The 26,838-nt window shown below is 60.5% G+C and overlaps 2 protein-coding genes across 6 annotated transcripts; one reads left to right on the top strand and one right to left on the bottom strand.

The window, feature by feature from the left end:
- Positions 1–1,313: 1,313 nt before the first annotated feature.
- Positions 1,314–15,677, top strand: DBN1 (drebrin 1). Of its 3 annotated transcripts, XM_037822941.1 has the most exons (15): positions 1,314–1,545; positions 6,072–6,127; positions 6,779–6,891; positions 7,049–7,123; positions 7,243–7,389; positions 7,535–7,612; positions 8,021–8,172; positions 8,281–8,344; positions 11,397–11,456; positions 11,535–11,658; positions 12,431–12,568; positions 12,915–13,085; positions 13,426–14,159; positions 14,464–14,566; positions 14,763–15,677. In XM_037822941.1, exons 1-15 carry the CDS (start codon positions 1,460–1,462, stop codon positions 14,831–14,833), a joined length of 2,172 nt encoding a protein of 723 aa, XP_037678869.1. In that variant the 5' UTR covers positions 1,314–1,459; the 3' UTR covers positions 14,834–15,677. The 3 variants fall into 3 exon arrangements, with proteins under 3 accessions (XP_037678869.1, XP_037678870.1, XP_037678871.1); XM_037822942.1 differs by lacking the exon at positions 12,431–12,568 and having other exon boundaries at positions 1,315–1,545; XM_037822943.1 differs by lacking the exons at positions 1,314–1,545; positions 12,431–12,568 and adding an exon at positions 2,781–2,890.
- A 344-nt stretch (positions 15,678–16,021) lies between these two features.
- Positions 16,022–24,993, bottom strand: PRR7 (proline rich 7, synaptic). 3 transcript variants are annotated; one of them, XM_037822980.1, is made up of 3 exons: positions 24,790–24,993; positions 16,773–17,436; positions 16,022–16,551 (listed from the first exon to the last, which is right to left on the bottom strand). In XM_037822980.1, exons 2-3 carry the CDS (start codon positions 17,194–17,196, stop codon positions 16,151–16,153), a joined length of 825 nt encoding a protein of 274 aa, XP_037678908.1. In that variant the 5' UTR covers positions 17,197–17,436; positions 24,790–24,993; the 3' UTR covers positions 16,022–16,150. The 3 variants fall into 3 exon arrangements, with proteins under 3 accessions (XP_037678908.1, XP_037678911.1, XP_037678910.1); XM_037822983.1 differs by lacking the exon at positions 24,790–24,993 and adding an exon at positions 17,576–19,754; XM_037822982.1 differs by lacking the exon at positions 24,790–24,993 and having other exon boundaries at positions 16,773–19,754.
- Positions 24,994–26,838: the final 1,845 nt, after the last annotated feature.

A 26,838-nucleotide genomic window follows, 5' to 3' on the forward strand; every position in this document is an offset into this window, starting at 1 on the left:
GGTTGGCTCTGGTTCTGTCACCCTTGTCTAGGAGACAGAGTTGGGAGGCTTTGCAGGAGGTGGAAAAGGCTTCTGAGGGCTGCTGGGGCGGGTCGGGCCCCAGCTAGGAGCTGAGCTGTTCCAGGAGGCCCTGCAGGAGAGCCCTCTGAGGGCCCTGCCCTTCTGTGCTCAGAGCTTTGGGAAATAAAGGTGCCAGGAGACCGGCCCCAGAGCATCCTTGGAGGAGCCCTGCCCTGGGAGTCTGGGGTCAGATGCTGCTTCTGGGACTCTACTTGGGATTCCTCTGGGAGGTCTGAGGCTTGGGAAAGAAGGCAAAGGATTTCCTAGCCCAGGCCCCAGGGCCAGGGAGGGGGAGCTCCAGATATTGGTGGGGTGGGGATGGCGGGAGAGATAAGGGATGATGGTGGTGATGAGATGAGGTTGGGGCTGGCAATGGCCCGGTGATGACCTGGTCACAGAGGCAGGGATGGAGCCCTGTGGTTGGGAACTGGGCTCAGGATGGGAAGGGGGGGGGGGTGCAGCCAGTAAGGTGAATGGGGAGGTGAGGTGTAAGCGAGGGGCTGGGAACACAACTGGGATGGGTTGGATTTGGGGTTGGGATGCAGATGGCCTCAGAGAGCGATGGAAATGGACTAGGCATGGACCTTCTGGAGGTGGTGGATGGGTTGAGATGGGCCAGAGCTGGGGCTGCTATGGAATGGGGTTGGGTTTGGGACTGGGGATGGAAATGGGTTGAATGTGGGAAGGGATGGCCCAAGGGATGGGGGGATGGGGGTGCAGGGGGAGAATGGTTGGGATGGAGACTTCAGCCAGGGGTTAGGACCTAACCGGAATGGAGCAACTTTGGGGTTGGGATGGGGAGAGAGCCGGGAGACGGATGTTGCTGAGGGACTGGAGGTAGGGTTTGGAGACTGGAATCTGGGGTACAGTGGGGATAGGGTTGGGGTTGGGGGACAGGGTGAACACCTGGGTCGAGGACGCCGTAGGGGAGGATAATTTTTGAACGGGAAGGTGGGGGGGTGGGCCGGGACAGGGGATGACAGGGACAGGGGCTGACAGGGGCAGGGGGGCAGGGGGGCAGGGGCCCATCCCCGGGGTGCGGCGCGCACGGCCCGCGGGGAGGGGCGCGCGCAAGGGGCGGGGGGCGCCCGGGGCAGGCCGGGAAGGTGGGGGGGGATGGGGGGGGGGGGGGGGGGGGGGGGGGGGGGGCGGGCCTCCCCCTGCGCCGTGCTGGGGCGGCGCTAGGACCGAGCGAGCCGAGGGAGCGGAGCCGGGCGGAGCCAGCGCCCCCCGCCCCCCGCCGGCCTGCTCCCCTCCCCCGGCCGCTGGCTCGCTCGGCTCGCGACGCTGCAGAGGCTCCGAGGCGGCGGCGGCGACTCCCTCTTTTCCCCCTCCCTCCCGTCTCTGTCGGTCCGTCCGTCTGTGCGTCTGTGCGTTCGGCCTCGGTCCGGCCCGAAGCATGGCCGGCGTCAGCTTCAGCGGCCACCGCCTGGAGCTGCTGGCGGCCTACGAGGAGGTGATCCGGGAGGAGAGCGCGGCCGACTGGTGAGCCCCCCGCCCCCGCCCCCCGGCCCCTTTGTCCCCGCGCCGCCGCCGCCGCCTCGCCTTTGTTTCCCTCCGGCCCCGCCGCCTCACCCCCGGGAAGGAAAGGGGGGGGTCCCCGAAATGGTGCAGAGGGCCAGGGAGGGGCTGCCTTTGTGCGCGCCGGGGGGAGGGGCCGGGCCGGGCCGGGCGGGGCTGCTGCTGGGTCCTCTGCTCTCCGGAGGCGGCCCCGGGAGAGCGGCGGGAGCGGTGGCCGCGCACGCAGGCCGGAGGGACGGGGGCCCGAGGTGTGGTCCGGGGTGGGGGGGTGGGGGGGGAGGCCGCAAGGGCCCTGCGGGAGCCCCTCCCTCCGCCCACCTCCCCACCCCACCCTGGCCTCGGGGGACAGGTGTGCGCGGGGCGGCCAAGGGCACCTTCGCCACCTTCGAGAGGGCGAGGACCGGGCGGGGACGGGGCGGGGACCGAGCTAGCGTGGCCCGGCCCGGCCCGGCCCCAAGCACAAAGGAGACCTCCGGCGGGGGAGGAGCGGAGCGGGCCGGGGGCCGAGGCGCCCCGCCCACCGTGTGCCGCCCCCAACCCCCCCACACCTGAGCAGGGGTGCGATGGAATGACGTTCGTTGCCACATGGCGAGCGCGAAGTGACTCCTTTTCCCTTCGCGGGTCGCGGAGGAGGCAGGGACCAGCCCCTCTCTCCCCGACCTGAAGAGGGGATTGCAGAGACCGGGCAGCTGACTTTGGGCGATCGGAAGGGGAGGGGGTCAGCTGGGGTCCCTGGGAGGAAACCCTCGGGCCCACAAGTGCGGAGGGAGCCCCCAGTGAGCGAGTTCCTCCACTGGGACCCCTTAGCCCCTCCTTCCAGAGTCAAAGGGGCACTCCACTCTTGGTGGGGGTGGGGCAGGGCCGTCCCTCTCCCCACCCACCCCAGCTGTTGTCGCCCCTGAGCTGGGGGAGGGGCCGACCACCTGCTCTGGGGGCTGGAGGCCCCCCGGAATGTCAGGGAAGCCAAGGGGTTCCATAGTGGCCCATCTAGGAAAAACATACTCCCAGAATACTCTCTTCCTGGGGCAGGTGCCCACTCTGTCCCCCAGGCCTCTTCCTTTACCAACAGGCAGGAAACAGGCTCTTCTCCCCAAGGAAACTGAGGCATAGAGTGAGGGCAGGTTTGAGGGGTCCAAACTTGGGTTGGCCTCACCCTCTCACTGGGATGGCAGCCAGGTAGGGACCCCGACCTGGGGGTTGGAAGAGGGGATAAAATGGCCAGGCGTCTGTGCCACGACGGCACTGCAGCACTGGCCAGCAGCCAGCCCTGGAGGGATGGACTTGGGAGACAGGCTCTCGTGTCCTGCAGGTCAGTCACTGGAGATAGGTCAGCACGGGCGAAGCCGGCAGGAGGCCCACCCCATCGTCCCAGCCCTGTCCCCAGGGGCCTGAGATCATGGGAGGAATTCAGGGCAAGTGGCCGGCTTGGCCCTGTCGAGGAGCAGGTCTTGTGATAGGGGGCCCTGCCTTTCAGCCTCTGCCTGGGGAGAGGCACATCCTACCTTAGAACACCCCACGCCTTCCAGTCCGGGGCCTGTTTCCCCTAAGTCCCCAAAAGCAGAGTTCTGGCAGCCGGCTGCCCCGGGCCATACAGCCCCTGCTTCCCCGCATTCTGCTCAGGCTTCCGCCATCCGGCAGCTTCCATGTGGCCAAACCAAGTTATTCATCAGTGGCGTGCGTCACCCCCCCCCCCATCTGGGTTGTGTGTGGGACACACACACAGATGCACACACTCACCCTCGCACATACACACACTTGCTTACTCTCAAGGGCCTGGATAGCATTTTGCAAAAAGGGTATGAGGACCACATTCTGCAGAGTGGGGGTGTGGGGGTCCCTCCGACACCCAGCCCAGAGCCAGGAGGTCAGTGGAGCCTCAAGACTCAGGGGCAGACCCTCCACTCAGAGATCAGAGAATAGTCGTCTTGGGTGAAATTGCTGTCTGGACAAAGGGGGTTTGGCACTGCCCTCCTTTACCTTGCCTCTGAGTGTGCAAATGTTGGGGTGGGGGAGCTCACTCTGAGGTGGCAGGGCCTCTGAAATGGACCCCCCAGCCCTGGCCCTGGGAGCAGGGGATCCAGGAGGTCCGGACATGTAGTGAGAAGTGCCAGAGTTGTCCTGCCTCTGACATGACTCGCTGTGTGGCCACCCATAAGTTCCTGCCCGTCTGGTCCTCTGGAGGAGGAAATTGGGCTCAGCTACATCTAGAGTTCCTAAGGCCTTTCCAGCCCTGATGTCCTGAGAGGTCAGTGGGGTGGGCAGTCCTTAGAGGCCCAGTTTGCCCTCAGTGCACCCCAAGCCCCTGCTGACCCCAGGATCTCCCTGGAGCTGCCACCTTCTGGCTCCTCCTGCCTCACCCTTGTCCAGTTTCTCCGGCCTAGGTGATTTCTAAGAGTTTGGGCCAATATCACAAATAGCTACTGATGTTGCTCTCAGCCTGGCCCCTGGACCCAGAGAGCAATATTTGTTGGTTGAGTCAGAGCTCCTGCCTTCATGAAAACCTGGTCTAGGGCAGTGTCTCCAGGGGCAGGACCTGGTGAGATAAGTAGATTTCTGAGTCCTCTCGGATTCTGATTCCTTATGCTTTCATCAGCTCCCACCCACCCAGGGTGCCCTGACTGGTTTAAGATATACGGCTGGTCTAGTGAGATCTGGGGTGGGTTTAGATGTCTTCAGATCCCTGGTGGGGTGTGGTAATTGTTCCGGGGAGGTACAGCCCAGGGCAGGGCTTCCTGGACAGCTGGTGTTGAGGCCCCAGGGAGGGGGAGGTTGGAAAAGCAGGTCTGGCCTTGCTTGCAAAGGGTGCCGGCTGGATATTCAAAGGCCAGAGGCTGGGAAATATTCGGGATCAGGGAGCCATCCGATGTGACCATCCAGTGCCTGGTATGAAGGGACAGGCCTGGGATGGAGCTCCGGGTCGAAAGCTGGGGCAGAAGGGTTTGAGTTTGGGAACCAGGATCCCTGAGTTCTGCCTCAGTTTCTCATCTGTGGAATGGGGAGGGGCAGACCTTACTTCTCTGAAGCCTTTTTGTTCCTAGTGGTGGGTTAGGGCAGCCCGACAGGTGGTGGGACAGCTGTCCTGAGAAGCAGCTGTCAGGGCTGGGACAGGGGGCAACAGTTGGACCGGGAGCTCCTGGCCCCAAAGCCCACCTGTGTCCCTTTCAGGAGGAAAGGAGGGAGGGCTCCTGGGCAGGGGAGGAACTGGGGGGGGGGGGTGGCATTTGGCCAAGACAATGGCTTGCACTGACCTCATGGGACTAGGGCTGGGCCTTGCCTTCTTCCCTCCTTCCCTCCACCCTCCCTCCTTCCTTTCCTCTTTATCCCTTCACTTCTTTCCTCTTACTCTACCTGTCTCTGTTTCTTCCTCTGCACCTCTCTTCTCTTCTGCACCTCCTTCTTGCTCCTACCTCCCCTCCCCACAGCCCCCAGCCTCTAAAAACCGAGCGTTTGGGAAGGGTCCTAACACTCTTGAACCTGAGGCCCCAGGCCCTCTCCTCTGGTTGGGTCCTCAGCCTCTGCCTGCGTCTGGATGGAGGCGCCTCTGCATTCCCTTCCATGAAATGGATGCTACTTCAGTGCCTGGGAAATAAAAGCCAGCGGAGGAGGGAGGGAGAGATGGTAGGTCAGCTTTCTGGCGAAGCTAAGGCAGAAAGGCCGGCAGTCCCAGGAGCCCAGGGCCTCAGCCAGGGCGGAGATGGCCTGGGGTGGGGGGAGAGGTTGCTGGAAATCCAGGAGAGCCAACGCCACCTTGGGGCCAGAGTCGCCACCCTGGGGCCAGAGTCAGGGCCAGCGTGCTTCCAGTGACCTCATCCCCATTTCAGGGAGGAGGAGATTGAGGCTGAGGGCGGGTCCCCGGGGTCCTTTGTGTGCGAGGAGAAAGCGGGCGGCTCCGGGTGGGCCGGTAGTGTGCCAATTGCCAGGTTGCCATGGTTACCGGGGGATGCCCAGAGCTGTGCGCACCGGGTTCTATCTGCTCCTCCTCCTCCTCCCCCCTCCCGGAGGGGGGAGGGGCGGCGTTACCGAGGCACGCGCCAGGTAGGTTCCTGGTGTTGGCCAATGGGGGCTGAGGAGCGTGGTCGCCAAGGAACAGTAACCAAGGAACCGTCGCCTTGGAAGCTCCATCACACACCCGCTCTGTGGAAGGCGGCTGGGGCCGGGACCGGGATGTGCGCGGGCACCGAAGCACTGAGCCCAACCATGGGCTCCGTTCCCCCCCCAACCCCACCCCCCTCCACCTCGGACCCTTCTCAGCCTGACCCAGGTCTCCCTCCACCAGGCTCACATCCCCCCCATCCCCTCCCTGCTGAGCTCCCGCCAGAAATGGTGGCCGGTCCTGTTCTCTTGGAGATGCCACACATGTTGGACCACAACCCACCTCCCACCCCCTCACCCCGCCTCCTCTGTTCCCCTCTCCCTTCCCAGAACCATCCCCACCCAAAATGGGCAGCCCGGCCCTAAAAGTTCGCCAAGCTGCCCCTCCCTCTCCCCAGGGCCCTGTACACATATGAGGATGGCTGCGATGACCTCAAGCTTGCAGCGTCAGGAGGTAAGAATTCCAGCCATTCCTTCGCCTTCCTCTCCGCCCCCTCCTCCGTTGTTTTCTTCCCCACCCGCCTGGCTCAGGGCCGCGTTCCCGCCTGCATCCAGCAGACCCACTCTTGTCTGGCTAGTGTCCTTCCGCTGTCATCATCCCTGTTACCCCCGGAGGGTGGGGAGGGAGGGAGCTTTGTTTTCCTGTTTAACGAGGACACTGAGGCTCAGAGAGGGAAAGTGACTTGCCCAAAGTCACCCCACCAGGAAGGAAGGGACTGAGAAGGGATGGGTCCAGATAAGTCCCACTCTCCAGAGCCAGAAGGCTTTATTTCTCACCACTGGGCACTCATGGGTGAGACAGGATGATGTGTGAAGAGTGAGGGTGATGATGTGTGAAGAGTGCTGAGCCGGCAGACACTTCCTTAGTCCTGTTCCAAATCAGGCTTTGGAGGATTCAGAGACAAAGCTGGAGCCTGCCTGCCCCCTGTCTCTCACACAAACACAAAACTGTGGGACCCACGGATCTTGGAGGCCAGAAAGCTCCGGGGAGGGTTGGAGGGAAGCTTGCAGAACCCACAAGGAGTCTTTCTTTTGGGGTTCCAGGCTCTTGATGGGGGGTGGGTTTGGAAGGCAGGGAGTCCTCATGTCCTCCTGACTTCCCCAGAAGGGGGCTTGCAGGAGCTCTCTGGCCACTTTGAGAACCAGAAGGTGATGTACGGCTTCTGCAGTGTCAAGGACTCCCAGGCCGCTCTGCCAAAATACGTGCTTATCAACTGGGTATGCAAATTAGGGCTGGGGGCTGGGGGTTGGGGAGAAGTGGGGGCCCCAGGTCAGCCACCCTCCATGCCCCTCCTCTGCCCACTGACACCATCCAAGGCTGCTGCCCCACCTTGTCCTTTCCTGACCCTCACCCTCCTCACTGGGTATTTTGCAGGTCGGGGAAGATGTACCTGATGCCCGCAAATGTGCTTGTGCCAGCCACGTGGCTAAGGTGGCTGAGTTCTTCCAGGTGCGTGAGTGGGACTGGGGCTGGTGGGGGCAGGGACAGCTACCGGGGTGGGGGCGCCTGGGTGCTGGGGGTGGCGACAGGAGCTGGGATGCTGCCTGAATGAGGCCTTCTCGCTGAAGGGTGTCGACGTCATCGTGAATGCCAGCAGCGTGGAAGACATCGACGCGGGTGCTATCGGGCAGCGGCTCTCCAATGGGCTGGCGCGGCTCTCCAGCCCGGTGCTACACCGCCTGCGGCTGCGTGAAGAGGAAAACGCTGAGCCCGTGGTCAGTGCGTGCCGCCTGGGCGTGTTAGGGGCTCTGCCCCCATGGCCCAGCCCCTGTGCCTGGCCCTCCTAGTCCTCACTCTTTGGGTGTGGAGGCCCCCTGGAGTGCTGGTTCTGCACTCATGCTGGGGCATTTGACTCCACAGGGCACCACCTACCAGAAGACGGACGCGGCCGTGGAAATGAAACGGATTAACCGTGAGCAGTTTTGGGAACAGGCCAAGGTGCGAGCTTCAACCCCGACCCTCCTTGACCCCCTGGCGCCACTCTAAAGGGAACCCTTTATGTTTTGTTTTGTTTCGTTTTTACTGTGGCAACCCCTAGACAATCTAAAATTTCCCATTTTGACCACCTTCAAGCATACATTTCAGTGCTTTATTTAATTCCATTCACAATGTTGTCCTGCCATCACTGCCATCCACGACCAAAACTTTTCCATCGTGCCCCAAACAGAAACTCTTCCCCCTCACCCAGTAATGTATTCTCTCTGTGTGAGTTTGCATATTCCAAAGAGGGGCTCCCCAGCTTTCCCAGGACTGGTACCTCCCCCAGCCCTGGGTAAGGGGTGAGACGGAGAGCCGGGGGCTGGGCTCCCAGCTCAGGGCCTACACTTCCCTGGCATGGGGTTGCAGAAGGAGGAGGAGCTGAGGAAGGAGGAGGAGAGGAAGAAGGCACTGGACGAGAGGCTGAGGTTTGAGCAGGAGCGGATGGAACAGGAGCGGCAGGAGCAGGAGGAGCGGGAACGGCGTTACCGGGAGCGGGAACAGCAGATCGAGGAGCACAGGTGTGCCCCCGCTGTTCCCCCCCACCCTGCCCCCTTCCCAGGTAGCCCGGAACCGCATCCTGTGCCCGGGCCCACCCTGAGGATGTGCGTAATGGCTTATCATTCTAGGAGGAAACAGCAGACTCTGGAAGCTGAAGAGGCCAAGAGGCTGTTGAAGGAGCAGTCAATCTTTGTAAGTTCTTAGCCAGGGCTCCCAGGCTCTGAGTCAGGGAAGTGAAGACAGATGGTGCCTGGGTTCTTGGGTCTCGGGGCGGTGGCAGTGGGGAGAGGGGGGATCAGTGGCTCGAGGACGATGCTGGAGGTTCTGAGTACTCCTCTGAGAAAGGGGTGCCTTAGAGTGTCAGGCCTGGTCCCAAACAGGGGGGCTCTGGCTTCTGGTCATGGAAAGACTCCTCCTTGGAGAAACCTGTACTCCAGATTGGAAGAGAAAATTCCACCTGTGACCCAGACACTCGTCGCCCAGGCTCCCTCTGGTCCTTCAGTGGGACCTGGGGGTTTGGGGGTAGATTCAGGGTACATTAGACATGATTCCTGCATTTGTGGGGATGTGGCCTGATCTCCACAATGAGCATGGTGCAGAGCCCAGGATCAGACCCAGACCAGCGCTTTGAATGTTTGTATGCAAGTGTGTAGCATCTCTTTAGAGCAGCTCTCTTGCTCCAGGGGTTCTGTCTGAATCTTCAAACATTGGGACTGGCCCATAGGACCTGTGAATTGGTCCTTTGAAAATCACAGTGGAGTCAAATCTCGGTGCTTTGAATTGAATTTTTTATTTTAAGAACTAGCTGAGGCTACTTGGGGTTGAGTATGGCATGGATGAGGAAGGGAGATGGGGCAGTACTTGTCTGGAGTAGGACTGTGATGGGCAGACATTGGGTGCTGGGGACCCAAAGCAGCGCCAGGGTCACACCCAGAGGAGGCTGCAAGGTAGGAGGCAGGGCAGCCAGTGTGAAGAGGCTGTTGTAGGTCCCGCTGATCATATTGACCATTGGGTTGGGTGGAGCTGATGTTCCATTAGTGAGTTCCAGCCTCAATCATTCATTCAAAAAACACTTGCTGCCTGTCAGGTGTCAGCTGCTGGAAATACAGTGGAGAATAAGATGGACAAGGTCTTTTTGAAAAAGCTCATTTATTTTTACAGAAAATTTCTCTCTCTGTTTCACACACACAGCAAGGTAAAGAAAATAGTATAGTGAATTTCCTGTACTGATCATTCATCTTTACCAGTTATAATCAGGCCTCCTAGGTAAGGTCCCACATGAAAAACTTTGGAATTTAACACCATAAAATGCCTTCTCTTGCCTTGAGGAGTTGTTCTGCTTCCTGTCCCCTGATAACAAGAATTGTGTTCCTTGTCTGGGTTCCCTTTTTGCCTGGGCTGCCAGGGAGCTCCCACATATCTGAAGCAATGCCTTTTGCCCTCATATTTAGGATATTGATCTCTATCTTCTACCCACAGCCCTAATTTGTTGTTTCATTGTTGTCCACTGATTGGTCGTTAAAGCCTTTGCAGTAAGCTACCTGTTCCCTTCTTTGAAGGAGGCAGAGGAACGTAATGAGGTTTCATTGGTCAGGGACAGAGCATAAGCAAAGGCTGAGTAGCTGGGATGTATATTTAGGGGAAGGCAAGAAGCCTGGCCTGACTGGAGCCCCATGGCCCAAGGAGCAGGGGAAATTCAGTTGGGAAGGGAGAACAGGGTCAGGGGGGATGTTCAGGCTTCATTCTGGAGGACACACAAAGTATCATGAGAGAGACAGCCCTTTTTGAGGGGGGGATCCTTTGAAGGGCCATCATTGCCCTTGGTTATACATTCAGAAACAAGTCCTGTTACTCCTCTGTCTCTTGTAGCGCTTTCCTCCCTTTCCCCACCAAGCCCTTTGTCCAGTTTACCACCTGAGTAGTAGAGGGCTCCCACTGGGAAGCTTTTGGTGTTCTGTAGTTAGTGAGCAAGCTCGGACCTTGTGCTGGCCACATACACACAGACCCGAGTCCTCCTGTGTCAGTCTCAGGCTGGTGGGGGCAACCATCCCAGGAACAGGAAATAATGATCCAGTGGGCTTGGTGATGTGCACTGGAACACCCCAAGGGGACCCAGAGAAGGGGATGACCTGACTGGGCCAGGGACCTCTTTCCCCGAGGAGGCAGTACCCACCCTGGAGCTGGAAATGGGGGGAGTCAGACCTGGGGATGGGGGCCAGGCACTTGGGGGAAGAGAGATTCATCTCTCATGCCAAGGCATGGAGGTAGAAACCAGTAGGCATGTTCCAGGACTTGTAACCATGTTGTGGCTGGGGTCTTTGGGGGATGGAGTGGGTTGTTGGAGAGGTGAGGGGGTCTAGATCAGGCACAGGGAGGGGACTAGGCCAGGCCAGGGGAATTGAGATCTCAAAGTGTCATGTGTGCGGAGGGCCGGTAGAGGGCAGTAAGGAGTGGCCGGACGGCACACGCCCCACGTGGCGGCAGCTTCAGCGCCGCGCCAGCGATGGCTGCCAGAGGGAACGCGGGCCGGGGCTTTACCAGGACTTATGGCATTTCGAGAGAAATTGGAGATCCAGATTTCAGTATGAAGCATTCTGATTTTTAAGTGGTGGCCACTAATTAACCTTTTTTTTTTTTTTTTTTTTTAAACAAAACAGAACATCAAACCAGCAAAACAAAAGCCATCTTTGGGCTTACTTCAGCTAGTAATTGCTCACGGGAAGCTCTGGAGAGATTTCCAACTAGGGAAAATCATAGTCCGATCTATACTTTAGAAAGGTCCTCTTGAGGCCTGGAGAGAACCAGATTAGATGAGGAGAGTTAGAGAGGCAAGGGGACTAGTAAGGAAGCCCCTGCCATGACGCCAATATCCAGGTGGCAATGATGGGGGGCAGGCGGGATGGGGGTGGGGGGGGTGAGATCCCTGAAGGAAGTCTGAGAAAAGTTACACAGGAAGGAAGTGAGCCTCTTGGATGGCCTTGTGTGCTAGTTGGATATGAGATGAGGGAGCAGGGAGGAGTTGAGCTGGGTGCCGCAAAAGCTGTCCAGGCTGGCCATGAGGTCACCAAGGGCATGAACGATGGAGAGGACAGGCTGTGTGTGTGACAGGTGGTGGGGGAAGCCGAGATGCCACCACGAGATCCCTCCTGCCAGATTGTGGAAGAAACATGGGGCCATAAAAAGACCAAGCACTCTGGGGTGGGGAAGGGGGTATTGCCCAGGACACTGTCCCTTTGGTTTCCAGGGTGACCATCGGGACGAGGAAGAAGAGACCCAGATGAAAAAGTTGGAATCAGAGGTAGAGGTGAGAGCTGGGGGACAGGGCAGGTGAGGCGGGCAGGGGCCGTCTCTCCCTGGCCTGACCCCCTCCTTGCACCCCCAGGAGGCAGCCGCCATTATTGCCCAGCGACCAGACAACCCCCGGGAGTTCTTCAAGCAGCAGGAACGAGTTGCCTCGGCCTCCTCAGGCAGCTGCGATGTGCCCTCGCCTTTCAACCACCGGCCAGGTAGTCCCATGCCCCATGCCCACCCTGACCCCCACTCCTCAGCTTTCGGCCCCGAGCCTCTTTGGGACTATCTCTTGGAGGGGAAAACCTTGCCCAAAGACCCCTTGGAGAAGGCCGAGGCAGTTCAGCAAGTGTGGTCCTCTCCACCACTTCCCAGGTGGCAGGATGGAGATGGGCTCAGGGTGGGGGCTGTGCAGGGCCTTGGTGGGGCAGTGGGCAGAGGGGGGACAGCTGGGCAGCTCTGGTGGGGGCTCACTGGCCGTGCAGAAGGCAGTGGGGAGTGGCCTGGGTGGGGTTGCACTAGGTCTGGCCTGGGGGGCTGGCTGATGGGTGGGTCCTTGCCCTGTCCCCAAGTTTGAAAAGCCTGGAGCCTGCACCCAAGGCGCCCAGGCTGGCTTCTGCTTGCCCCTGGTGCCCCCTCCCACTCTCCATCTGCTGGTATGCATGTGTTTGCACCTGCTGTGTGTGTAACCCTGTGCTGGGGTCCCTGGGTGGGGCAGGCTGTCCTTGCTGGGCGGCTGCTCAGAGAGGCTGGCTGTGTGTTATCGGGCTCCTTGTCACGTGTGGACGGGAGGGTGCTGGCAGGGAGTCGGCTGGTGGCTTGTGGCTTGTGGCTGTGGCCCAGCTTGGCTGAATGTGCGCCCTGACTGAGGGCAGCTTGGATGTCCAGGGCCAGCCTGGGGGTTGGGGGTGGTGAGGCCTCGGGGTGGGGGTAGGGGAGACTGACCCTCTCTTGTCCTCTGTCTCTCTCTCTCTCTGTCTCTCTCGGCAGGTCGTCCGTACTGCCCTTTCATAAAGGCATCGGACAGTGGGCCTTCCTCCTCCTCCTCCTCCTCTTCCTCCCCTCCACGGACTCCCTTTCCCTATATCACCTGTCACCGCACCCCAAACCTCTCTTCCTCCCTCCCATGTAGGTAGCAGGCCCAGGCCTCGGCGGGGGGGTAAGGAGGGCCCCGCTTCCCAGCAGTGCCCCCGGCCTTCGCTGCCCCCACCCAGCCTGACTGCTGCTCTCTGGTCTTTGTCCCCAGAGCAGGTCCTGTCTGCCTTTTTCCCCTGGTCCTGCAGGGGCCCCGGCCTCCCAGGGGCCTCGCTTATAGGGTCTGGAGCTGTGGTTTGGCCCCTGGGGGGGCCTGGGGAGCTCACGGCCCCCACCCAGACTCCAGAGAGGAGGTGCTGGCCAGGCCCCGAGGTGGACCCTCCTGGTCCTGCTCAGCTCCCCAGCCCTCATTGACCAGTCCCGGGGGTTTGTTCCACAGGCAGTCACTTGGACAGTCACAGGAGGATGGCCCCCGTCCCCATCCCCACCCGGAGCCCGTCGGATTCCAGCACGGCCTCCACCCCTATCGCTGAGCAGATCGAACGGGCCCTGGACGAGGTCACGTCCTTGCAGCCGCCGCCGCCACCACCACCGCCACCACCAGCCCCAGGTGAGGGAGAAGCCCTCCCTACACTAGGCTGGCTACCCTAGGTTGCCATGGTAACACACCCCAGGGATCCTGTGAAGTGGGAACCAGGCCTTCCTCCCGGGGCTGTGGAGTGGTTTAAAGACAGCTGGGTGAAGGGACAGTGTGGTGCCCCAGGTTTGCTCTCTGGACGGCCGGAAGGTGTCCCGCCTGGAGGCCTTAGTGGAGGACTTCCTTTCTCGGGGTCCCCGACTCCCTCATTCGCCAGAGGGTGGGTTGGGTGTTAGACAGTGGTTTCCTGTGGCCCCTGCCCCTTCCCCAAGGATGCTGATTGCATCCGTCCCCTCGATCTGTGCTATGACAGAGACCGAGGAGGTCAGCCCCAGCCTGGAGAGTGAAGAGACCAGCAAGGAAGCCAGAGCAGCAGCCCCTGAGGCCTGGGCTGGCCCCAAGGAGGAGCCCCTTCAGGCAAGGGAGCCCCCCCGGGGGCAAGACGGCCCCCTGGAGGACTTGTCATTTGTGGAATCTCCAGATCAGGCCATCCTGGATGCCCCTCTAGAGCCTGCCACAGCTGACGCCACTGCGGCTGCCACTGCAGCTGCCACCTTAGTGGCTGATGCTGATGCAGCTGACGCCATTGAAGCCACCACTGCTGCTGCTGCTGACACCGCTGTTGCCACCGCTGTCCCCCCTGCTGCTGCCAGCCTCATTGACCTATGGCCTGGCAACGGGGAGGGGGCCTCTGCGCCCCAGGCTGAGCCCCGTGCCGCCACGCTTCCCTTGGGGGCTGAGGTCACTCTGGCAGAGGTGCCCCTGCTGGACGAGGGTGTGCAGGAGCCACTGCCACCAGCAGGTGAAGGCTGTGCCAACCTTCTCAATTTTGATGAGCTGCCTGAGCCACCAGCCACCTTCTGCGACGCAGAGGGGGAGGTAGAAGGGGAGCCCCTGGCCACTTCCCAGGCCCCAACTCTGCCTTTAGCTCTGGCAGAGCTGGAGCAGGAGCTGGGGCAGGAGCCAGCGCAGGAGCCGGAACAGGAGCGGGAGTCTGAGCCCCACCTGCTGACCAACGGCGTGACCACCCAGAAGGAGGGGACCCAGGTGGGGCAGGGGCAGCCTGGTGTGTGGGGGGGGGTCGGGGCCCCCAGAAGGGGCTTTGCAGCTGTATGCCCCTTCTCTATGACCCACATTACTGGGGGGAAACTCCTTTCCACTCCCCCTCCCTGTACCAGCTCTGCACTCCCCCTCCCTGTACCAGCTCTGCTTTTGTTCCCAAGGCAAGCATCTCTTGTTTCCCCGGCAACTAATGGAATCCCTGGTTGCCAGGGAAACGGGCTCGGGCCTGGTAGGTCAGCCCTGCAGCCTGCTGGGTGGGGCCCACTGACCTGGTGGTGTCCCCATACAGGCCAGTGAGGGGTACTTCAGCCAATCACAGGAGGAGGAGTTTGCCCAATCAGAAGAGCTGTGTGCTAAGGCTCCGCCTCCTGTGTTCTACAACAAGCCTCCAGGTAGTACTGGGATGGATGATGGGGTCGAGGATTCGGGTGGGGTTGCTGGGTTTCAGAGTGGACAGGTAGCGCTTTCCCCTCACCTCCCAGCCGGCTAAGCCCAGCTCCCAGGGTTTGGGGGGTACAAAATCATGGGTCTGGGGTGGGGGTAGGGGCATCATCTAAACTTCCCTTCCTTCCCTTTCCTACACCATAGAAATCGATATCACCTGCTGGGATGCAGACCCAGTACCAGAAGAGGAGGAGGGCTTCGAGGGTGGCAATTAGCAGTAGCACCTGCCCTCAGGCTGCCCTTGCCACGGCCGCCCACCTCCGCCAGCCTCTGGCCAGACGGCCCGCCGTGCCTGCACTCGCAGCAGCTCTGCCTGGCACCCACTCCGGATCCCGGCCCCGGCCCGGGACTTGGCCGCTTCCTTACCCACAGGGCCCAACTTTTACAGCTTTTCTCTCTCTCTCTCTCTTTTTTTTAAAGTTGATAGGAGACTTGTACAGTTGACTGGTTTTCCTCCTGTTGGTAGTTGAGACGCTGTTGCAGATTTCACCCCCTCTCTGCCCGGTCCAGATTGTAGCTGTTAGTTCTCTCTGCTCAGCTGGCCGGGGTGGCGGCCTCACCCTGCTTGGGGCCTGGTTGGGGGAGGGGGGGCTCTGGTGGGAAAATGTTCCCCCACCTCTTTTCCTAGTTTTATGTTTCTTGGAAAAATATCACTTTGTATTCTCCGTCCAGGGCTTCAGATATTTTGCACGAATTTTAAAACATGGCAATAAATGGCTCGTGGGCTCTGGCTCCCTGGGAACCCCCTCCCCGCCCTCTCTCAACCCCTCCCTGCCTGACCCAAAAGGAAGTAGCAGGCCCAGCAGGGGCTCCTCGGCTTCCCTGGCCCTCGCCTGCCCCCTCCTGCTGGGCAGGTCCCACGCTGGAGGCCCTAAGTGCCATCCAGGTCAGGGCTATAGGTGGGGCCTGGGGCTCAGGTGGCCCCTCCTGAACTCCTCCTTTGCTTGGGTTCCTTTTTCACATTCAGTAACTGTTTTTTTGGAAAGCACAAACTTCTGTAACGGGTCGTGCTTATGTCTGTTAATAAAGATATCCAGATCCCTTCAGGCCTGCTGCTCCGGGCCTCCAGGGGTTGATCTGGGGTGGGCCGCCCGCCCTCCAGACCCCCATTCCTGCCCAACTCCTCTCACTTCCAAGCCCACAGCAGAGGGTATCAAACCTCTCTGCTACTAGATGGTGCCACAACTGACATCCCCGAAACTAGCCTCTGGTCCACGAAGCAAGCTCATCTCTGATTTAGTTCTGCTCCCTCGGGCCAGCTTGTAGCCCGAAACCCTGCCTTCAGGGCCCTTCCTAACGAGGCACCTACAGAGCCGGCCTCCAGCCCTCGCTGATCCGTGGGCGCAAGCAGCAGGTGCCCCCTCCGCTTGTACCAAAGCAGATCACACACCTTTATTATCCTCAAAATGTAACAAACAGGGTAAGAAATCCCTCCCCCCCAGCCCCCCTACCCCAGTCCAAGGGAAGCATTTAAAAAGCCCCGCAGTCAGGCAAGGAGTCCGCGGGTGGGGCCCGGGACGCCAGGCGCCCTTCTATACGGCTGTAGTCCTCCCGAACAAGGGAATGGAGACCGGCAGGCGCCAAGCTCCGTGCTCCAGGGGCTCGCGGCTGCTGAGCTCCGAGTCGGTCCAGCTGGGGAAGACTCGGCGGCCGCGGTCGGCCTGCAGGCAGAGGGCAGGGCAGGGCGGCGCGGCTGGCCGCGGAGCGCTGGGCAGGTGCAGCGCCGACGTGTAGCCTCGGTCCAGGAAAAGCGGCTTGTAGCTGGGCGGCGGCTGCTCCTGTTTCTCAGCGCTGTCGCGGCGGCTCAAGAAGGGCGTAACGATCTTACGGTAGAGGCCGCGCGTGTCCGTGAGCACCTCGCTGTAGGGCGGCGGCGGCTCGGCCATCAGCACCGCCTCCTCGTAGCACGGTGGCTTGGACATGTCCGATTCCGCTGCGGAGTGGGAAGCGGTCCGGGGGAGAGGGGAGGTGAGGCCACCTTTCCCCTCCCGGGTTCTGTGGCCAGCCGTTAACCCCAGACCCAGGGCCAGTTCCGGTGAGCCCGCTCCCGCCTCCTCGGGTCCTGGGCGGGGCTATCCCGGGGAAACCTCGCTTGTCTGCGGCGAACCCACCCCCTACCGAGGCCCCAGGTCGCCCCCTAGGGTCGATCCTTACCTTGGCGCGGGTAGCTCCAGGGCCGCGGCGGCACGGCCAGGTGCGGCGGCGGCGGGTGCGGAAGCGCGTGGTGGTGCGGCTGCGCGTGCGGCGGTGGGTGCGCATGCGGCTGCGCGGGCCCGTGGTGCAGCACCGGCTGTACGTGCACGTGCGGGTGCGCGTGCGCCGGCGCCTCCAGGCGGCTGCGGTGCGGTGGTGGCGGCGGCGCCAGACCCGGGGGGCTCCCGGCCAGGCTGCCCTCGAGCTCTAGGGGCTCGAGCTCGAGGGCGCGCAAGTTCTGCTCGCGTAGTCGCTCCTCCTGGCGCCGTTTGAGGCGGCGACGCAGAAAGCTGCAGAAGCAGCAGAGCAGGACGATGAGACCCCATATGAGCCAGAAGCCGGCGAAGCACGTGAGGAACGTGTAGGTGCCTTGGGACATAACCATGGCGGCGGCGCTGGCAGCGGATCCTCGGCTGCTTTACTGGACGCTGAACTCTTCCGCGCGGCCCCGGGCCCGCGCCACGCTCCCAGGTGCCGCCCGCGTCACTCGGAGACCCGCGGCAGGGGGCTGCCCGCGGCGGGGTTCAAGTCGTGCGCGCGCCGGCGGGGGGCAGCAGCGGTGCCCGCTCCTTCCCATGGCGCCGGCGGGCGCGCGGGGCAGGCGTCACCCGGGACCGCGCGGGACCTGTAGGGCAGATAAAGGGCGCTGCGAATGCACGCCACGGCCCCTGACGACTTCCCTGCTCGCGCCCGCGCCCTGTGCCGTCCCGGGGAAGCCTCCTCTGCGGGAACCCCTGCGCTCCCCAGGGGCCCAGTGACGTCACCGAGAATGCTGACGTCATTTTTCCAGGTTTCCCCGGTAGGGTTTCCCCGGATCTGAGACAGGGCCGCCGCCGCCGAGCTGGTGTACCAAGGGGGCGCCGGGCGGGCCAGTAGGGGGCGCGCGAAGGCCAGGCTCGGACGCTGAACCCGCAAGAGACGCCACCCGCATCCTCAGGCCTAGGGTACCCCAGCTTGGAAAGGGTACTTTGAGGCCTGTGGGCAGGCCTCCGGGGCGCCGAAGAGGCGTCTTGGCGCGACGACTTTGCGGCGCCGAAGGGTGGTCTTCCTCTGAGAGCCCTACAAGCAGTTCACCCGGCGCCCAGCTTCAGTCCTTTGCATACGCGGGGCAGCCCCCCGCATTCCCGGCCTCGTACCCACCCCCCAGCTGCCTGAAGCATGGAACGTCCGGGTCCCGCACCGCGGCTTCCTGATCTTCGGGACATGGGCGTGGTCTTCGGCGGCCACTTGCGCATGCCACGGGTTCTTTGTCTCCCCCTAACGTCCCGCGCTGGCCGTGGACCGGTCCCTCTTCCTTTCTTCTAGGTGCCTCTGCCCTAGGAGTTCCAGCTCCAACTGCGCTTCCCTTACTTCCTACCCCGCGCAGCTCCACTCGGCACTTCCCGCCTAGCTCCAGGCCTCCAAATCCTTTCTCTTTGCAGGAGGAGGGAAAGTAGGCCCGGGAAGCCTGCTTTCCATCCCCAGTTGGTCCTATACCCACTCGGATTGGGCATCTCTAATTCCACCTCCTCCTCTCCTAAGCCAGGGCATCCTAGGGGTATCTGCACCAGGGATCCCTGCCTCGAGGTAGTTAGGGAAACAGGCAGCTGTTCCTTATCCCCACGAAACAGAACCAAACCCTCTCCAATGCCTTATACCCAGCTGCTCTGACATTACCCTTTGGGGTAACCAGCATTATTCCAATTTTACAGATGCAGTGGGGAACAATTGCTGTATAGATTGACAGGTGGCAGAGCCATAGTTTGAGCCTGGGCAGGGTCGGGGAGTACTGCTGCCTGCAGCCCTCTGTGGCCCTCTTCCAGGAACCCCGTGGCTCCCCCGAGCCTCAAAAAGCCCAGGGCGCACCCACATTCCCACGTAGGGAGGCTCCAGATCAAACCTCCTCAGATAGGTCTCAGAGCACACTGGGGTGGAAGCCAGGCCACATTCCCCCTTCTCCCCAGATGGCTTCTGACTTCACGGCTGCCTGCAGCCATGTGCCACTGGGTGCCTGTGCCAGTCCCTTTCTCCTGGGCCTGTGTTCCAGAACAGACAATGGCAGGAACAATAGCTCTGCCCGCCCCCTCGACAACCCCACCATGAGGCTGCCATGGCGACGCAGCCCAGATAAAAACACGATGCTGCCAGTCACTGGGAGTTAATGAAATCTGTTGTTCTCCTTTTCCCGAGCCCTCAGGAATTTTCAGGAAAACTCTGAGGAAGCTGGCACCAAGTAAGAGCCCCTTGGCCCCCCGGGGCTGGAACAGCTCCAGGTCGGAAAAGGTACTTCTGGGGCTGGAGGTGATGGGATTTAACTGAATTAAAAACAGAAATATCTGCCAAGGACCATCTACCACAGGTCACGCTTTGTTCTGGACCCTTCCAATGCAGAATCTTCTGTCTTCTTCAGTATGCTGGGGGTTACAGCCAATTTGATGGATGAAGAGACATGCTCAGAGAGGGAAACGACTTGTCCTAGGTCACACAGCTAATAAGGGGAGGAGCTTGGATTTAAGCCTGAGTCTGAATCCAACATCTTTGTCAAAATGCACTCCCTACCTGACAGGTGAGGTGGAAATGAAAAGCCTGGTGCTGGTGAACAGTTGGCACGTGGGGTCTCACCAGCCATGGGGCATGGGGCAGAGTGGCCAGCCTGGAGCCAATGGGCATTCACATCCCTTCAGACCCAGGCCGTGGGCGCCTGGCCACTGGCTCAAGGATGGGAAAGGGCCTCAGAGTGAAGGAGAGATGGAAGGGCAGCTCCAAGGACCATGCCGAGGGCAGGCCACAGCTGCCCTGCTGCATGCCACTGTCACCCCTCAGCCAGGAGGCAGGAATCCTCACTGCCTTGGGGTCAGAGAGAGGAAGTCTCTTGTTTACAGTTTCACAGATGAGCAGGCCCCCGGGACCCCAGGCTGGCTCCAACGCCCAGTTTGAGTGGGTGGGGCTTGATGCATGAAGCACTTCCTCCTTAGCTGTCATGTCACTCCGTGGGGCTAAGGCCCAGCCCAGGCCCCCCCTCCCACAATCTGGCCTGGAGCCTCCCTCCTCCTCCCCCATCAGGAGCTGCTCAGTTTATTTTCAGCCAGTCCACAGGAGGTGCTACATGCGCACATACCAAGATTCGCCCAGACCTTTCAAAACGCTTTTCCCCACCAGGCCAAACTTCTGAAAGCCCCAGAAACAGCTGTGTCTCTTACCGCCGCTGTGCCTTTGTGCACGCGCTTGCCCTTGTCTGGGGAGCCCTCCAGATTCAGACCCTGCCTGGCAACCCCTTGTCCATGGCCTCTCGCCCTTGGCCTTGCTCACACCCCTCCAGATCACCAATGGCAGATTTCCTGCCCTTTGTCCAGGCCGCCATCCGGAGGAGCTGTGCCCTTCAGATGGACTCACCCTTAACTCTGCCATCTTATTACGGTCCCTGTATGTTTCCTGTTTCTCTTTCCTTACCTTCTGATGGGTTATTTTTTAGGATCCCGTCTCGGTTTCTTTGTGGTATGGTTCCACAGTTTTCTTAGATGACTCACTCTCTGGGAGCACAGCAGGGAGACAACAGTGAGCCCCTGGCTGACTTTCTTAACCTCTCTCTTGCCTCAGTTTCCCCATCTGTGACTGCAATGAAGAGGAATTGAGCTAATCTGCATAAAGGCTTGTAGATGCCAAAAAAAAAAAAATTAGATCTGATGACCACAGCTTCTGAGCTGGGGGTGCAGAGATGTGTTTGTCCCCAAGGCACTCCCTGCCAGCGGGCTGGACACCGCAGGTAAATTTTCAAAATCATTCTACAAAGGATAACATCCTTGTCATGTGACCAATGAGAAAACGTAGCTCCCCAAGATGAAAGGCCCTCCCTGCCCCCAGCTCACTTAGAGCTCTTACTATAGAGCCTGGGCTTACTCTTACTCAGTAGGTCTGGGGTGGGGTCTGAGAGTGAAACCCTGGCCTAGAGCATGGCCTTTAGGAAGGGCTCCTGCCAAGGTCTCTCCTGCCTCACCTCCTGGCATCCCACGTACACACCCCTGCCCCCCAATGCCTTTCACACAGCAAGCCTGTGTTCCTAATCCGGACTGCCGAGACATCTCAAACAAGCCACGCTCTCTCCCAGGCCTGCAACACAGACTTCACTGCACTCAGCCTTCCTCCCTTTACTTGGGCCCTTGGCTTTACCTGTTGGAAGTTAGCCCTGAGCTACCCCCCCCCCCAGGCTTGATGAGAAGCCCAATGATAGAATGTTCTGGAGCAGCCTGCATCCAACACCACCAGAAAGTGGCATCTGTCTGGTACATGGTAGCTCAAAACCCACTTGTTGAAAGAGACTGGAGGGGCCCAGGGGCCTGTTTGGTCTTTTAGCTGTAGGACAGGGAACACCCTCAAGAGCCAGGTCTGCAGCCAGTTCATTCCCAGGAAATGTTAGCCATTCATCAAAATGTCACTGAGAAAGAACCCATCCCTGAGCTCTCAGCCCTTGGGGATGATTTATGGGCAAGCTGAGAATCCAAACATCGATGTAACCAAGAGGAGAAGATGACATGGAGTCACTGACCAAGGGCTCTGGAGCAGACAGAGGAAATCCTGGCTGCAGGGCTGCAGGGGTCCTGGACGGAAGGCTGAGGCTGCCGGTCCTTGAGTGAGGGAACAGGGAACTTGGACCAGAGCATGGAGGGAAGAGAATGTGGTGAGGATTGAGTGAGAATGGTGTGGGTGGAGGAGGAAGATGACTGCAAGCCTGTCCCACCTGCCCTGCCCATGTCAGGCCTTGCCCCTTTTTAAGCATCACCTCAGAAACCCCTAGGAGAGTGGCTCTTGTCATTCTCACACTGCAGACAAGGACACAGGCTCAACATGGAAGCAGTCCAGCTCAGGTGCACAGAGCTAGGTGGTTGTGAAGCCCAGGTGACCAGAAAGCCCGCTGACTGGGCAGGAGGGGCATTTTGGGTGACATTTTTACACCCTGTCCCACACCAAGACAGATTTACTGAGGCCAGGGGGATGACAGCACTCATCCCCTGCTCCAAGAGTCACAGCCAGGCATGGAGCTGGCCAGGACCTCATCTGCAGTTAGGCCAGGAACCCAGGGCGTGGGAAACTGCAAAGAGGACAACCAAGACTGGGGCCCAAGTACCTGGTGGGTAGAGAGCCCTGACCAGGCCACAGTCCACTGTCCTCTGGGAGCTGGAGAGCAGGATATTCAGGGACCAGTGGCTCACTGTGCCTCCAGCCCCTCATTGGGGCATCAGCCATTGACCGCCCAGGTAGTTATGATACCCTTTTCTGAGGGGCAGCCTGTTGTGACACAGAGCACTTAAGATGGAGTCCTGCGTTCAAATCCTGCCTCCGCCCTAAACAGCCATGTGACCCCACACACACACCCCATCCTGGCTCCTCCCATCCTGAGCTGAAATCTCCCTACCTATGAGACCAGGATGGTGAGGCCTTCCTGGCAGCACCAAGGTGGGGGACAAAAGTGATGAGGGATGTGAAAGTTCTCCAAGCCTGGTGTACCCAGCAACACACGACTAAGCACATGCCAGCACCTCACAGCCTCAAAAAGGCTCAAAGGTGGAAACCAGTCCGTGGTGTGACCTCATACACAGGCCCGGGGTTGGTCCAGCAAAAACCGTCACTGGCCACGGACCAGAGGTCTGAAACTCATCACCCTCAGGCTGGACAACAGTTCATAGATGGGTTTTGTAGGTCCACTATCTATTTTTTTTTTAAAATATTCTGATTAGTTGCCAACATTGAAAAAAACAGGAGATTTTACACAAAGATCTGGATTTCTGCCTTCTCTTGAAAACTGGACGATCTGGTCACACTAAGTCTACATTCTCACACTGTGACCTAGGCTGGTGCTGAGCAGCTCCCTGGTTCACCTCACTCATTCCACCAAACCCCCCACCCCCACCCCCCACCCCTGGAGGAGGCATTTGAGTTTCCAATCCCCAAGCTAGACTGAGCATCCCACAGGGGCCCCATCTTTGCTAAATCCTCTCTTCCACAGCCAGGACTGCTGAGTGCACAGAGCCCAGAAGCCAGTGACTAGGGCCTCAGGGGTTTCCCACAGGAGCTGCTGTCCTATGGTTCTTGAGTGGCCCCCCACCCTGGACCTCTCAGAACCAGCCCTGGGTGCCAAGGCAACCCTCACCACTCGGTCTCACCCAGAGAGAGAAAATGGAGGGAGGGAGAGAAGGAGGGAAGGAGGAGGCAGCAAGCCCAGCAGCAGCACAATCTTATAAAGCATCTGGGGGAGCAAGAATCTGGCTGATTTTGCTGCAAAAAGGCAAGGTGTACCAAAGCCTGCAAGACAAAGGGAAGTTCCCTTGCCAGAGGAGTGTGAAGGAGGGTTAAGAGCACTTCTCTAGAAGGCTCTACGGTTTTTTTCTGCCTGGGTCACAAGCAGTGTCAGGAAGCAGGCAGTGAGAGGCTTTGTGAGCGGAGGAACCTCAACTGGAAACCTGGCTCCCTCACTTACTGGTTGGCTGACTGACCTTGGGCTAGTCACTTCCCCTCCCTGAGTCTGGGAGTCTTCACCTCTAAAACGGGATAGTTAACTTACCTTGCACAACGATTGTGTGAATTAAGAGGTAATGGATACAGAGGACTCAACACAGGTCTTATGGTGCAGGAACAGGATAAGAGAGGCATGTGAATAATTCCAAAGGCACTGCTGCCGGTTGGGGAGACTGAGGCCTGACTTCTAAGGCCCCCATCTAAGGGCAAGTCACCCAGATCCTGGTCACCTCTGCGGCCCAGGACACCTCCCTGGGATGGGAAAGGAAACCCAGGAGTGGTTGTGATCATGGGCTGTTGGGTCCGAGGCCTGTGGTAGGAGCTGGCATCTGCTGAGTCAGGCCCAGGAGTGCTGGCAGGAGGGCCACTTCTCTCCCCCAGCAGGCCGCCAGAGGGGAGGCTGGGAGGGAAGCCAGAGGTCATTTCCTCTGACTCAGAGACCATTCTCCTCCCAGAGGAGCTCCCCTGGAGGACAGGGCATCTCCCTGTGGCACTGACCAACCTGCCTGCCACCCCGGCACAGTCCAAGTCTTGTGCTCAGACAAGAAAGGAGCACTTGTGATCCAGACAATGGGCTGGGTGGCTACCACTTGGCCTGGGCTTCGGCTTCCCTGGGTCATCAGTGGCTTTTCCTCTGCTCCTGCCCACGTGGCTCCCACCCCTCCCCGGAGAAAGGCTGGTTTGGAAGGGCCCAGCAGAGAGCCACCAGGGGCCCAGGCGGTGGTTTGGCACATGCCCCGGCCATAAGGATGCCAGCTTTCCTCTCCCCTGGTAAGGAAGATCGTCTCCGTGGAACCCACCTCCGGGCAGGCCATTTCGCGGGCGGGGTGACGGTAGTGGGGGTGGGGGGTGGGGAGGTGTTCCACGACCGAGATCCCAGGCCCAGCCTCTGTGCCTCCTCTCCTCTTGCCGCAGGCCCAGGGTCTGGGCCGCCCCCACGTTTTGCAGCCACCCCACGAGCCCGGCTGCGACGACTGCAACCACGTGGGAGCCAGATCGTGCCCACGGGGCTGCTCGCCCCTCCCCCACCCGCACCCGCACCCCCGATGAGCCGTGGAGGCAGGTACACCCAGAGGGGCGAAGGATCCCCCCCACCACGGGGAGGGGGTGTCCCCGCACACGCTCTCCCCCTGCACCCCAGGGCTGCGGCCCCGCGTGGGGTGGGGGAGGGGCGGGAGGGAGCGTCGCCGCCCCGCTGCCGCGTTGCCGGGGAGCGCAACCCCGTTGCCGTGGCAACCGTTTCCAAGCGAACCGGTGGCTGCTCGCGCCCCGCTCCGTCTCCCTTGCTCGCTGGCGCTCTCCCTCCCTCCCTCTGGTGTGGTCTGGGGGAGGGGCTGAGCTGCGGCCGGGGCGAGGGTCCGGGGCGGCGACCCGGGGACCCGGCGGCAGAGCCGCTCCCGGGGAGGGGCTCGGCCCCGGGACCATCTTCCGCTCGTGCCCCCGTGTACCCGCCAGACCCCACCGCCGCCACCACCGCCGCGGTACTCACGGGCCCAGGCATCCTTCCTCGAGCTCGTCCTCCTGGTTTGGGACGGGCGGCGCGGGCCCAGCGGGCCGAGGCTCCCCCGGCCTGGGGTAGGCGGCGGCGGCCCGGGGAAGCAGACTGGCAGCGAGAGCGGCTCCGAGTGCTCGGGCTGGTGCCGCGGGGCGCGCGCACGGGCGCGTACACGGCGCGTACAGAGCCCGGCGTGCGCGCGCGCGGCTGCCGGCAGAAAGCCTCGGTCCCCCCCCACCTCCCCGCCTTGCTCCATTCCCCCACCCCACCCCCGCCGGTACAACACTCCGCCGGGGGGGGGGGGGGCGGCCCAGGGAAGGAAGGAGGGGCAGGTCGCTGCACCCCCCCAGCGCGCCGAGACACAGCCCCACATGGGGCGCCGGGCTCACGCTGCTGGGGGCACCCGGCACAAGGAATGCCCACGCCACCCCGCTCCCGGCAACGGGCTGTCCAGACGGGCAGTCGGGTGCACACAGTCGGTCGTGCACACCGCGTACTCAGCCAGGCAGCTGAGGTGGAGAATCTGGACACACACACACACACACACACACAGCTCGACCTGGGGACCCCACGCGGGGCCAGGCCCTGGACACATCCTGGCAAGCGGGCACGACTGCACACACGCAGTGGGGCAGTGACCAGGTGGGCCGGGCACCACGTTGTGTCCCCAACAAAGGAATGCACAGCCCCCTCTCCACTGCCCTGGCCCCTACCCTTGGGCATACATCACCACCTGCCGTTTGAGAAGTAGTGTGGGGAAGAGAAGAACCATAGTCCTCCAGCTGAGGCCCTGATCCCCATGGACCCTGCTCCCTCTGAGGGGTGTGTATCCAGCAGCTACAAAAGAACCAAGTGTTTTTGGGGGGACCCATTCTTGCTCACACTCAGCCCCTGTGATTTAGATAGGGTGGGCTCAGCACCCCTTGATATGCACATCACACACACCTGTGGCATGGGACCCAGGTGGGGCCACCAGATGACTTTGGTGAAGTTCCCATTGGCTAGCTGAGACCCAGCCGCAGAGGGCCAGTCTGAGCCTGGCTGTCCAACTTCCCTACAGCACTCAGGGTTCTGCCCCAAACACCCTTCACCACTATCAGCTGGGACATTGTAGGTTGCAAATGACAGAACCCCAAATGAATAGCTTGAGCCCAAGGGGCACCTGAGTGGCTCATGTACCTGAAGAGTCCAGGGGCAAATGTTAGCTTTGACCACAGCTGGAGCCAGGCAATGGCATCAGGTATGCATCTCATTCTCTCCAAGCTGCTTTCTTCTGTTTGCATCATTCTCAGGCAAGTGCTTCCCAGGCTTCTATCCTGCCATTCCTCTCCAGAGGAAAGAGAACCCCAGTTCCTTCCTAATAGTTCTACTAAGCAACCCCACAAATGATTCTCTTGGGACTCATTTTGGTTGTGTCTGTAGGTGAACCAATCCAGGTAGCCTTGCTGGGAGAACATATGTGTTCTGCCACCCAGGGATGTTCCCTTTTCTTTGGTCACTGTCACGTGAATTTCATTGGGGGGTACCCCTGCACTCCGTAGGTGCCATCTTGGTGGGCCTGTGAACCCGAGAGCCCTGCTCCCCTGACCCACAGTGGGCAGGTTTCCAGCCTGGCCATTCGGACTCCTTGGGTTTGAAGTCTTGGCTCCATGATGCAATGAAACATGGCTGGAGCATATTGCTTCTTTGACCCTGATCAAAGAATGGGGTCTGCCATTAAGACCCCAGAGCTGCCCCAGTTCTGGTCTTTCTTATCTGTGAGTCCCCCCAACTCCCACTCCCATATCCCTCTAACGTTCTGTTTCTCAGTTAGCTGGAGGACACTTCTGTCATTTGCAACCAAAGTCATCTGGTGGCCCCACCTGGGTCCCATGCCACAGGTGTGTCTGGTGTGTATATCAGGGAGTGGCGGCCCCACCCTATCTAAATCACAGGGACTGAGTGCGAGCAGGAACAGGTCCCCCAAAGCACACTTGGGGTGCTTTTGTAGCTGCTGGGCAGACACCCCAACTCAAACCAGCTAAAACCATTTAGGACTCCACT

The sequence above is a fragment of the Choloepus didactylus genome, assembly GCF_015220235.1.
Source record: "Choloepus didactylus isolate mChoDid1 chromosome 11 unlocalized genomic scaffold, mChoDid1.pri SUPER_11_unloc1, whole genome shotgun sequence".
In the NCBI taxonomy this organism is placed as follows: Eukaryota; Metazoa; Chordata; class Mammalia; order Pilosa; family Megalonychidae; genus Choloepus; species Choloepus didactylus.